Below are 12,533 nucleotides of genomic sequence, written 5' to 3' on the forward strand. Positions count from 1 at the left end.
GACCCAGTTACTTGTATCTGGCCTGTAAAATAGTTTACACATCCCTACCCTAACCAAACAAAAATAAAATAGCCCATTTATAGAGATGTGTTATTGTGCACGCAGTAAGAGATTTATTTTGCCCCATAATCAGCACAATGATTACAGAAACACTATATATATATATATTATAAATAAACTACAAAATATGGCACTTTATTCAATTGAAGATTTCATGATTTTGAAAGATCTCTAACAAGTAGTGTATTATACAAGAAATGGTGTGTTCAACACATGTTTTAAAAAGGGATTGATAATGGTGGTATTATGTTGCAATTCACAAATCTATATTTTGAATGTTCAGATTTTCAACAATATTTCATAGAATATTAGAACCAAAAGTACAATAAGCTTGATTCGGATGTTGTTATACAGTTCAGGCGCAAGTTATATATATTCAAACTTCTTCTTACATTTGAAGATGGATAAAATAAGGGCGCTCCAGAAGTGTGTGTCCAATATGGAGGTAACTAATTTTGTTCGCCTACCTTACATCAAGTTGTGTAAAGGAAATGAAAACAATGAGCAGGGGTGTATTCACTTGGCTAACACGGACAGTCCCCGAACTCGTAATAGATCTAAAATAGGGAAAATCGAAATAAAATTATCGCCTAACCCTAACGTGGTACACACACTATGGGAGTCCCAAAACAAGAACTATTTAAATTGCATAATACCGAAAATTTTCGATTATAGCAGATCGGGCTACTGAAAATATATATATACGATATATTAAAGTTTTTACACATTTTTGAAGATTTGGCACAATTTTCGTTTGACTTCACAATATTTTAACGTCTTGCACGTCTTCCTCGCCCATGTCTTCTTCCCATAGGACGTTCATGCAGCATTGGCAACCCGGAGGCATCAGGGTATCCATGTAGCCCCTCTTCAACATACCCTACTCCTGGTGCCCAGTGTCGGGCTCCATGGTGACCGAAACTGGGCCCGTCACTAGCAAGCTTTGTTATGTCATCTCCACGTTCTTTCCAGGCTTTGGCGAAATTTCCAGATATGTGATACAGCTCCATTATGTTGAGAAGAACCATGATACATCCAGTAGCAAAAAACAGGCAGATGAATACGGTTTTCTCTTTCGGCCTGAAACAAATTTGGACACGAAAGCATAAACGATCTGGGTCAGTTGACAATAAAGCAGTTAATGCGTAACTGTGTTGCCGTGGCATATTGGATCTCGGGTTTACATCCCACCCTACCATATGCGTTATACATTGGGTAGGCAATACCAAATTGGAAAGATTCCGTAGCTTTCAAATGATTCTAGCTCCTTGCGTATCGTTATATATATCAGTGATGGCTTGTACAGGGCCTTGTCCGGAGAGAAAAGCGTGAATGAACGTGTTCGGAGAGAAAAACGTGAATATTTGTCTACGAGATAAAGTACAAACTAGAATTTGTTATCGATTTGGAGCATTAACTCTCGCATTTTTCTTACCGTGATACAAAGCAATCGACAACGTTTGGGCAGGGCCAATGTTGACATTGGAATAATTCCGGCATCATAAATTTGAACGTGTAAATATGATATTGTCCAACCATGAAACCAATTTCGATCAGAAGCCTGGAAAGCACCTATAAAAACAGAATAAAATTCAAACTTGGAATCAAATGATTGATAAAAAAGTAAAAACTGATTATGAAATCATGAGAGCAAACAAAACCTTAGATAAAGTTCAAAATGTACAGAATATAAGATAGGAGGTTTTGCCAAGAACAAGTGGTGCGTGTTCACGCACCTAAAATTATTTCACACACGCACCTTCACACGCACACACACAATCACAGAGAAATTTAAAGTGGATTATGGCACGATTTTACCCAAAAGTATTTTACCGTAAAGAGTAGCTGTAAACGTCAAGAGATACATATTAGCGACCTAAGCTCAATAAGGAAAGCACAGAATCTTTTGGCCACTCTGTGGGGATTGTAAATCAGTTAGTCAATCGTTACAGACTCGGAAATTAGAGGAAGACGTAGCTAGGTATTGATCACTTGGGCCACCCTGCTAGCTGCGACCACAGAGTAATGTCTTTTTGCCATGTTTCAAAATATTGATATTTCATATATATATATATAGCAATTAGCGACACTTTTTTACAGAAAAAAAAGCGCCGTAATATGCCTCCTGGTAAACTGAGTTTATCGTTGTTAACTTACAACAAAGAAATAAGCCAAGAATAATTTGGAAGGGGCATCTTCCGATAACTTCGTCGCAACCATTTTTTCATCCTTCCCTTTATCGTCTTTTTCGTCATCAGAATTGTCTTTCAGAAGTTCTAAAAGTAAAAGCTGATAAATTGCACAGTTCAGATTTTGGAGAAATCAGTAATTTATTTTTCCACCAATACTGAAAATACGCAACTTACATATACGATTAGAATAAAATAAGTATATATAGCATTTACGGGGTGGATTGAGACGCTGAAAACCAGTACTGGTTATCGAGCAGCGACACCAATTGAGTTGAATTAATATCGTATAAATGAGAAAAAATCCACCTTCTATCCGCTTAGGATTTAATCCAGCCTCAATCATCTCCTGTTTCTCTTTTTTCTTTTTTTCTTCGCGAATCTTTTTTCTCTGAATATATGAATGAATTGAAAGTTTCCGCCAATAATATTAATATTTCTACTGATTCGATATTCAACGGTTTATAGCTCACTTCAAAATCCGGGTTTTCACGTACTGTTTTTCCAATATTACTCGATTTTATGCATCCTTTATGCTATCGTTTGATAACATTTATTATTCAAGTTTGGCACAAATAATTCGGCATTTTTATATACTGCATATATGTATGTATTATAACATTTTGTTGAACATGGAGTTGCTCAGAAGTTTTTTATTAAAAAAAATAAAAATAAAGTAGCATCGAAATTCTCAATAATACTAACCACTTCTTTCTCTTTTTTTTCTCTGGCTTTCCTAGCATTCACAACTATCGTCACTTTTGCCATTTTGTGAGCAGTGTAGACAATAAATATGATCGACGGTAAAGCGACACAAAGTATTTGCAGGAACCAGTATCTAGTCTGAAATAAATTTGTAAAATGACCCATTATTTGTGAACCAATTAATAGCCAGCGATAATCGAGGGCAAAAACGTTGAAAGAATATTTATAATTAAACAAAGGCCTATTTGTTTCAACTATTTCCACCTTTATAAGCACATATTCAGGTGATAAATGAATTTGATAATATTTTCATGTTTTAATAAGACATAGAAACAGATGTCATTTAGAATCTAATAGATGGATGGGGCAATACAACAAAATAATATTTTCAAATGTATTTGTCTCGAATATTGCAATTAAGTAAAGTTACAAAATTTACAATAATTATTAAAACATAAATGACAAGAATAACTTGAATATACGCTTTATCAAAGTTATGTTCTGTGTTCCCATTTCTATGCTCTTATGTTTGCTACCTTGTTTCATTCATTTCTATAGAATCTAAAAACGTCTACACTCACCAAGGCGATGGGACTATATTCATTGAAGCAAACGTTCTTACAACCAGGAGAGAGCGTGTTACAAACAAATTTTCCTTGAGCGCTCCCCCATACATTTCCTAAAAATTGAAACAGGTTTCTTGTATTTCACTTTTACATCGACTATAGTTACTAAAACGAATGACGCTCCTGCAGTATGTGCACCAATATGGCGCACAATCTGAACCCTAACCTGGTACACTTACTATGTTCTGGTTGTGCGCCATCTTGGCGCAATACTTCTGAAGGTCCAAACGAACTTTATAGGTATCAAGAAAAGTAAAATAAATATAAAAGTAATAGCTTTCTGACTCCAAGAATCTTTAAGTACTGGGAATTGATTGAATTGAACGATTTATTTGTTAGTTTTTGAGACGACCGCTTTTTAAACACCAAATTTCCCCTAACAACAGCAACAATTAAGCAAAACTATACATATGTACACAATGTTTCAAATAAATTCTGCAATGTCAAAAAAATTTCATCTAAATATTTGAAGAATGTCCTATAAAGACGTGTCTATATAAAAGTGTTCACGTGAATAAAAATAAAATAACGAGTTTGAGCATAATATCAGGGTTCGTAAGACTCAGAATTTTTTTTTTTTTAAATACCAAAAAGTCTAACGACTTTTTCCATCTTTAAGTATTAAAAATTCGAAATTGTTTGGAAAAGTGATATTTTTAATTATCAAATTAACCACATCAGGAACAAATGCAATTTTTCAAAATGAACCATATGTACGCGTCGAATCCAATAGTAAAATCAATGTGCCATTATTTCAACAAAAAATCTCACCTGCCATTGACGATACAATCAACAATCGAATTATGAAGAATGACGTCACCCAAAATTTTCCAATCAAGGTTGAATGTTCCGCGCTCTGTTCAATAAGCTTTTGCACGATATGCCAACCCATGTCTGTACATTACAGTATACCACAATGCTTCATAAATATATATGCTTGATTTTATACAAAAACAACAGATATAGCAACAAGCCTGTAAAAGGTGAATATTCAAAGTCTTCTACACTTTCGGTTTCATCATAAATGCGATTTATCTCTGAAACTTTTTATTGGTTCACATTATATTTTCTCAGCTGTATTTAATAAACATCTCATCCGGCTTACCGGTATTTATTGGAATTGATACTATACAAACACTGTATAAAAACGGTAAACGCTATATAAGGTAAGTATCGTTTTATAGTTCAGGCTGGCTAACTATTCACCAATTCAACATAACTGTGTTAGCTTATATGTTCCTTATGAAAGTGGTTTTCATGAACTATGCTTAGATAAACGTTTCATATTGCTGAGTTACTCATAAAGCAATGTGCGTTTACTGTTTCATGTTACCAGTAATCCCATAGTAATTTTGTACCTCTTGGAAAAGCTTCAATGAGCTAAGAATTTATACTTTGCTAAAAGAGTCAGCAAATTAACAGAAAATTGATGGTAATTGTTGCAATCATGTTATCATGAAAACTTGAATAGACAGTGATATTTTATAAAACGTCAACGTTCGGACACACGCAAAATTGGTGGTTTTAATCTTGATGAAAAAAAAAACGACTCAAAGATGAATTTATAGCCAACTTGAATTACACTCAATATCAAAAAATTTATATTGTTTTTAACAGCGCCCTGTCAATTCGTGTTTTGTTTTGATGATCATGGACTGAAGTATACTTGAAATCGTTTGAAACATTTTTTTCCTCGCTGTAGATAATAATTTGGGTCACCGATGAAACGAGGCCTACCGTTGGCGGAAAAAAATGAAAATCTCCTGATTCAAATATTAGGGCATTCTTGACAAATTAACAGGAAAAATAGTTACCTCCCGTCCCCAATCTGAACATCAATCTTGAATCTGAGGCTTGTAATCTGGAAAAATCTACATCTTTTTATTCCGCGCAAAAAAATTGTAATGGAATGCAAATATGACACAACGCAACAAATGGAGATTAATATGAAAACGCGTCTAGAATTTCTTTTGTCCAAAACTTAGGGTCAAAATATCTTTAATTGTGAAACGTTTCTCTTCACGTCATTTTCGGTTGAGGTAATTCAAGATCAGCGAATAAAGTTTCTGACCTCTGAAACGTCACGATGAATTTGTAATTTTAAATTCTAAAAGCTAATAATGCTTATTTAATCTTCCTTGTCCTGAGTATTGATATATGGAAGTGGTTTATAAAATAATAAATCATTCAAATTCGTCTTGAGTGGGGCGGTGTCGCCAGGTAGACATTAAACATAAGATGGAATGCAAATAAAGTTGATCCTATCCTGAAAATTTATGCCGAGTACTGGAAGATAAAGCACTGATCTGATTCAATAGTAAAAATTTTAAAATAATCGTGTCGCTCGGGTGTATATTTATTATATTAATCTGTGCAGTTATGAAGAGAAAAAAATACGGATTGACTTTTTTGGTATTACTCCTCAAACCTTTGGCAACGGAAAATGTTGACGGGCAATTTATTATCGGAAAAATTGTTTCGTTGATAAAAAAAACTTATCTTTTCACCAAACATTACTATTAATTGAACAGAATAAAATTTCTTACTCAGTTTACTCAGGGTACGTCCTATAGTCCCTGTATAATTATCAGCAAGACCATGTGTTCTTATCCCACCGAACTCATTACATCTAATATCAACTCTATGACGTAAAATATCTAAATTTCTCCGTGATAAATACAACACATTGCTTCAGACATGTTGACTTAATATTCATGTAGAACAAGTTTCTACATATCCAACTACCCGTACAAACGAGTTTTTTTTAAGTGAGCAAGACAAATCAAATTAGATATGTTATACTTATCGAATTTATTAAGCTATATCGACGCAGCGTGAGACATGAATTGTCTCCCTTCACTAATTGAGGATATTTAAACTGTAATTGCAGCATCCTACGACTAATTCTACTAATCCCATTATGTCCACAATTGATTCTAAATCTGAAAGCGTTCAAAGATGTTCTTTTATATTGCCTTCTTTCCAGAATGTAAACGCCGATTTTAAATAAAAGCTTTTCATGACAGGACGAAAAAGGGGATCTCAAGTAATATCGAGTGAATATTTTTACTCGTTTTTTTGAAATATTATCTTACCCCAGTATTCATGTAATTAGGTAAAAAAAATCTAGTTTGAAAAACTACTTATTTTTGAAAAAAAAAACATTCGAATATGCAGTATAACTTTCACTAACTATACGTCAACGCCTTGAGACAACACTAAAACATAAATTCATACAACAGTCACCTACATGTAACTTGTGTAAAGACTTCTCAAGAAGCTGAGAGAACGAAGATAGCCTCGTCTGAGATGGGGTTTAAATATATCAATGATTGCAGCAAACGTCGATCATGTATGTGTCATGTATAAGTACACAAGAAGTTTTCAAATTTCATAACTGCCTGATTACTAAAGAGATCGAAAATTACTCCGAAGCCAGACATCTAGTAAATAATTGATAAAGTTTAACCACATTTTTTGTACTTCTTTCATTAGTCACGTAGCCCATGTCTGCCTAATATCTTTCTTCTCTGACCAAAAGTTTGTGCTTTGTAATTAATAAGTGTATTTTTGTGGTGAAAATTAATGAAACCAAAAAAAAGATAAGGAAGAAAATTTTCGAATATCATAGCATTGATACGTTTTTACGAAAAATGGGTTAAAACAGAAACGGGTTCACCAAAATCGCGATAATCCAATACTTGTTCGCGCGGACGTGTGCGAGCCTCCTGAACCTCACTTCAGGTTTTAAGTCAACACACAAAACTTTTATACGTAGTAATATAATCTCCAAGTTTATGGGGGAGCATATTGGTTATTTGTAAAAACGCTCATATCCAACATGCAAAATTTTCAGATTTTAACTACATCGATTCGAAATTACTTGATTGGGCAAAACCATTTTTTGCTAAATCGATGACTAAATACTGACAATCTAGTAAAGTTGTACAATCACCATTGTATACGAAAGGCAAGTGAAATATAAAATTTCAAATTTGCTTCAGTATATTATTGATATAGAAATGAATATATCTGGCTGTATAGCAAGGCGACAAACTGAAATTATTTTGTGGAAACATGTCAGTTCCCATGTAAAACATGGGACGAGACCATTTTCAGATGACTTGATTGAACATCATCTACAATGTTTATCAGAATTTCTTTTAAATAAAATCAATGTTCCGCCGTATACTTACAGCGTATCCATATCGAAGTGGACTTTAAGTTTTTAAAAGCAGGCTAGTCCCACAGCAGTGTGTGTGTGTATATATTGTGGTGCCCTTTTACTTTTCATTAAGCTTTAAATTAAAAGATCTCATAAAATCCAATAGCCAATATACCGTCTTTAATAAAGTACAAATAGTTTTATGAGTTTCTCCCGACTTTCTTACGTTTGACTGCTATGTCAACATACTTGCTGGCATTTAAACGATGTTTGATTTCCAAACCGTAAAACTGAGCGAATCATTCTGACTCTGCAACAGTTGGTGGTAGTCGACGAATATACAATTTAAATAAGTCCGCAATTTGATGAGTAATTTATCTATTGATAAAGTTTAAAAATTAATTATTAAAAATTAAGAATTTTTGTAAAACGAATTTTGTTTGGTCATAGGACTAATAACAATTACATTGCTGTCATAGTGAATATATATGTTTTTGGGTCTATCCAATATCCCGTTTCATAGACAGGTCTCGCTTTTCATGGCAGGCCGGAATTTTGTCATCTATATTTCTATAAAAATCTGACTATGCAATCCCATCATCAAACTTAATTTTGATTATTTCGTCATAAAACAGGATATTTGGAAACATATACCAAACTTTTCTGCGCTTTATTCTCCATTTTATATTATTATAAATTCAAGCTTTGCCATTGTACAACTATTATCTGGAAGGAAACTCAAAGCTGCAAATCACTATCACATATTTTTGAATCCCTCGATCCCTGCTGAATATCTTATTTGGTTCACTTCAGAATGTGGGACATTTTTATGCAAGTTTTTTCAAAGAAAGATCGCAAACTTGTAATTAAAAGTGACAGAAAAGGATGCACTGACGCTATCATCACTATATGCTATCGCTTTCAACAGCACATATTTTGAAAATCGCTCTAAGACAGAATATAACGTAAATGTGGCCCGCTGCGTAGATTCAAACCAGAACCTCTGTCTGCTCTGTATCTATTCATAGCAATAAAGTCTCATCTTCAACATTTCACTGAATTTCGAAAGACCTGGGTGTTGGTTGGTATATAAATCTGTCTTTTACTATAATACTTATATACACCCTTCGATATTTTTTCATATTCTGAATTCCAACAATCTTTGCCAAATGACATGCATGCTCACATTCTCAAAACAAATTTAATTCCTACGTGCAGACAATCTCAATCGTTCTCAACAGTTTGCCCGCAGACTCTCAAAGGCGTCCTTGTTTTAAGCGTCACACGTCCCTGGAATGACACATCGTGAAGGTCACATCGGCATTTCCATTAATTTATTGAAAGTATTTACACATATTTCAACACTTGCTGCAAAGATAACGTATCTTTGTTCGTTAAAATTTTAACCACAGACTTTCGTGGTACGAATTTTTTGCAAATAATAAATACCCTCCTGCGCAGCAATAGTCTCGTAAAAGTACCGATAACCTGCGGTGCGACGACGCCCATTTGCGCGACGAGTTTTCTAACTATATTCTATTATTGGACACGGAGTGAATCTATGGATCGTTTTGCTATTACGTTGTTGTTGTTCTTGTTGGTATTTTTTGTCTTGTTGTTATGAAAAGTCGCTTTTCTCATTCACTTATAGGCCAATTGCTTTTAAATTTTCAGTGATTAAAGATTGTATTTTTCATTAGAAGGCTATTACTAGGGTTACCCAATGAGCATATATACCTATATATATATAGGTATATATGCTCATTGGGTTACCATATGTTTGTGACCTCAAATCGGGACGCCTCCGAAGACCATAGCTGTGATTTTATCAACTTCAATTTACCGATTTCACACTAGGGGCCTACATTTTAAAACCATCCCGGCTGTCTTCATTGAGTATATTGTCATTGTGAGTTCATGCGCTGTCTGTCTGAATATCGGCTTCAGTTCGAAAAATAGAAAGGAATATATACATATATACATTGACGTTAGCACTCTTTTGGCGTGCGGGGCTTACACGTAACAAATTGTAGCAATTGTCCGCTAATAATGTTAGCGGAAAACGACGAAACAAACTAAATCACGCATTCACCTTCAGTAACTAGGCTACCGATACGCTACAGTGGCTACACAGCAACGAGAACATGCCAATTGGTGATATTCGTGTGTTATGAGAATTAAGGTAAGTCATTCCTGTTGCAGTGTGCCACACTTTGTTTATATTCCGTCATTATTACATTATCGTTCTTTGTGTTGTGATCACTGATTATCGTCAAGCGACAACGGACTGCATTTGCCTAACTGCATTCGTTACGTGCCGTTACGAGTATTAGACGGTAGTCCGATTAAGTTTGGCTATACTTAGTGACTCAATGTAATTATGTTGCATGATCTAGTATTTAGGTTAAGATACGTTTTTAGTTTCTTAAAGTAATAATTTTGGGTATAATAAATAAACTGTCATAACAATTTAAGAAACTAAAATCTTAAATATGGATGCATCGATGAAACCAGCGAGACTTGACTTGAATCTGAATTATCCAAGCGCGGCAAAGGAATGGAAGCACTGGCGAAAAACATTTGAGAACTACATTGAAGAATTATAGATCAGTGTACAAGAGGGCCAGTCTGTGAATAAACTCAAGAGGCTAATCAACTCAGTGTCTCACAATGTTTAAGGAAATATTGAAGATGTGGGCGCTTATAGTAAAGCTATGGAAGTGCTACATAGCTTATATGTCAAGACGCCGAATGAAATATTTGCACGGCATTTGCTAGTTACGGCAAAGCAACAACCTGGTCAATCCATCGACGAATTTCTACAAACTCTGCTAATCTGAGTAAAGACTGTAATTTTAAAGATGTTTCTGCCGCGCAGTACCGCGACGAACTTATACGTGATTCTTTCATCAATGGTATTTTGTCAGATAACATCCGACAACGTCTTTCGGAGAACAAGGACTTGACCCTTGCATTAGCGTTTTCACAAGCTACATCCCTTGATCTGGCGCAACGTAATTCGTCAGCCTATGAAGCATCTCGGATCGACGAATTGCAGCCTTCGGCATTGGCCACTTCCAAAACCTTTTTCGACAATTAAGGTATAGTAACTGGCCGTATAACGAACGAAAATGCATATTCTGTGGATATAATTACCACAATCGTCTAAATTGTCCCGCTCGCAATGCCAATTGCTACAAATGCGACAAAAAAGGCCACTTTGCCAATATTTGCCGATCAAAGATGAATAAATCTGGAGACTCTTCATTTATAACGGCGTCAGTAAATCCATCAGTCCACGACATGCAATCGGCACCAAGGTGTTTACTGCCGCCTGCCGGCAACACTTCCAGTTGTCATAGCTGGTCGCAACATCACTGCGTTGATAGATACCGGAAGCTCTCTCTCTTTTATAAACGAAAAGACTGCGAGAATGCTACGTTTGAAAATTTTGCCTTCACGGGAAAATGTAGTGATGGCTGTCCAGCATCTGCAAGGAACGACTATTGGATCCTGTTTAACTGATATGATAATTGGTACTCGTTCATATACCAAAGTGCCGCTTAAAGTATTTCGAGGTCTTTGTTGTGATTTATTGCTTGGTCAGGACTTTCAAAGACAACATAAGAGTAATTTTCTCTTTTGACAGCTCTCGTCCTGGACTTCCAGATCAATATGAATCAAAAGTATGTGGTTTAGCTGCTGCAAACTACACACCGGCTTCGTTATTTTCTAATCTCATGAAAAAATAATCATCTGATAGCTGTCAAATCTCGCCGTTTTGGCGCGTTAGACAAAGAATTCATCGCTAAAGAAGTTTCGAGAATGTAGCACGAGGGAATTATCAGGCCAAGTTCTTCGCCGTGGAGAGCACAGCCTTTAGTTTTGAAGGGCCCATTGACTTCAAAACGACGATTGTGCATAGATTATTCTTAAACGATAAATATTTATTCAGAGCTAGACGCCTATCCATTGCCGCGAATTGATGATATGGTTAACGAACTTGCCGGATATTCCTGGTTTTCCACCTACGATCTGAAATCCGCGTATCATCAGATTCCAATATGCCAGCAAGATAAAATTTTCACTGCATTTGAAGGCGATGGTAAACTCTGGGAATTCAATCGTATTCCATTTGGAGTGACCAATGGAGTACCAGCCTTTCAGCGGCTAATGGATGAAATTGTGGGAAAAGGCAATCTGAAAGATACATTTCCATACCTCGACAATGTAATTATAGCTGGACATACGAGAGAGGAGCATGACTATAACGCGAAGAAATTTCTCGATACTGTTAAGAAAAACAATTTAACATTAAATGATGCATAAACAGTATCGAATGTACGAAAAATTAACATTTTAGGATATACAGTGGGTAATACTTCAGTATAAGCTCCAGATCCCGAACGCCTAGCTCCATCAAGAGATCTCTACCTCCAACAAATAGTCGAGCTCTGCAAAGAATAATTGGACTTTTTGCGTATTATTCGAAATAAATTGTAAATTTTTCAGATAAAATGCAACGACTCCGCCAAGTGAAAACATTTCCTTTGGATTGCGCTACAGTACAAGACTTTGAATCTCTCAGAAGAGAAATCGGAAATGCCACTTTGAGCTCAATTGATGAGCATGTTCCATTTGATGTAGAATGAGCCACACCGAATCAAGGAGGGCGACCAGTGGCATTTTGGTCGCGTGTTCTACAGAAGAGTGAGAGGTTTTATCCCGCTGTAGAAAAAGAGGCAACGGCAATCATTGAAGCCGTGCGAAAGTGGGCCCATTTTCTGG

The 12,533-nt window shown here is 35.4% G+C and overlaps 1 protein-coding gene across 1 annotated transcript; it reads right to left on the reverse strand.

Annotated features, from left to right (window-relative positions):
• Window positions 1-90: 90 nt before the first annotated feature.
• On the reverse strand, window positions 91-4,586 carry LOC144427278 (gap junction alpha-3 protein-like). Its single transcript, XM_078116225.1, has 7 exons — window positions 4,352-4,586; window positions 3,536-3,633; window positions 2,955-3,092; window positions 2,559-2,640; window positions 2,218-2,336; window positions 1,496-1,632; window positions 91-1,140 (listed from the first exon to the last, which is right to left on the reverse strand). Exons 1-7 carry the CDS (start codon window positions 4,470-4,472, stop codon window positions 831-833), a joined length of 1,005 nt encoding a protein of 334 aa, XP_077972351.1. The 5' UTR covers window positions 4,473-4,586; the 3' UTR covers window positions 91-830.
• Window positions 4,587-12,533: the final 7,947 nt, after the last annotated feature.

This window comes from Styela clava, chromosome 9 (assembly GCF_964204865.1).
Source record: "Styela clava chromosome 9, kaStyClav1.hap1.2, whole genome shotgun sequence".
Classification (NCBI taxonomy): Eukaryota; Metazoa; Chordata; class Ascidiacea; order Stolidobranchia; family Styelidae; genus Styela; species Styela clava.

Bases quoted from the DNA above. Each gene is read 5' to 3' on its own strand.
- LOC144427278 (XM_078116225.1), bottom strand. From the start codon at position 4,472: ATGGGTTGGCATATCGTGCAAAAGCTTATTGAACAGAGCGCGGAACAT. The intron at 3,093-3,535 runs GTGAGTGTAGAC...AATTTATTTCAG, and splicing joins AATATAGTCCCATCGCCTTG to ACTAGATACTGGTTCCTGCA. The intron at 2,641-2,954 runs GTTAGTATTATT...TCATATATTCAG, and splicing joins AAAAAAAAGAGAAAGAAGTG to AGAAAAAAGATTCGCGAAGA.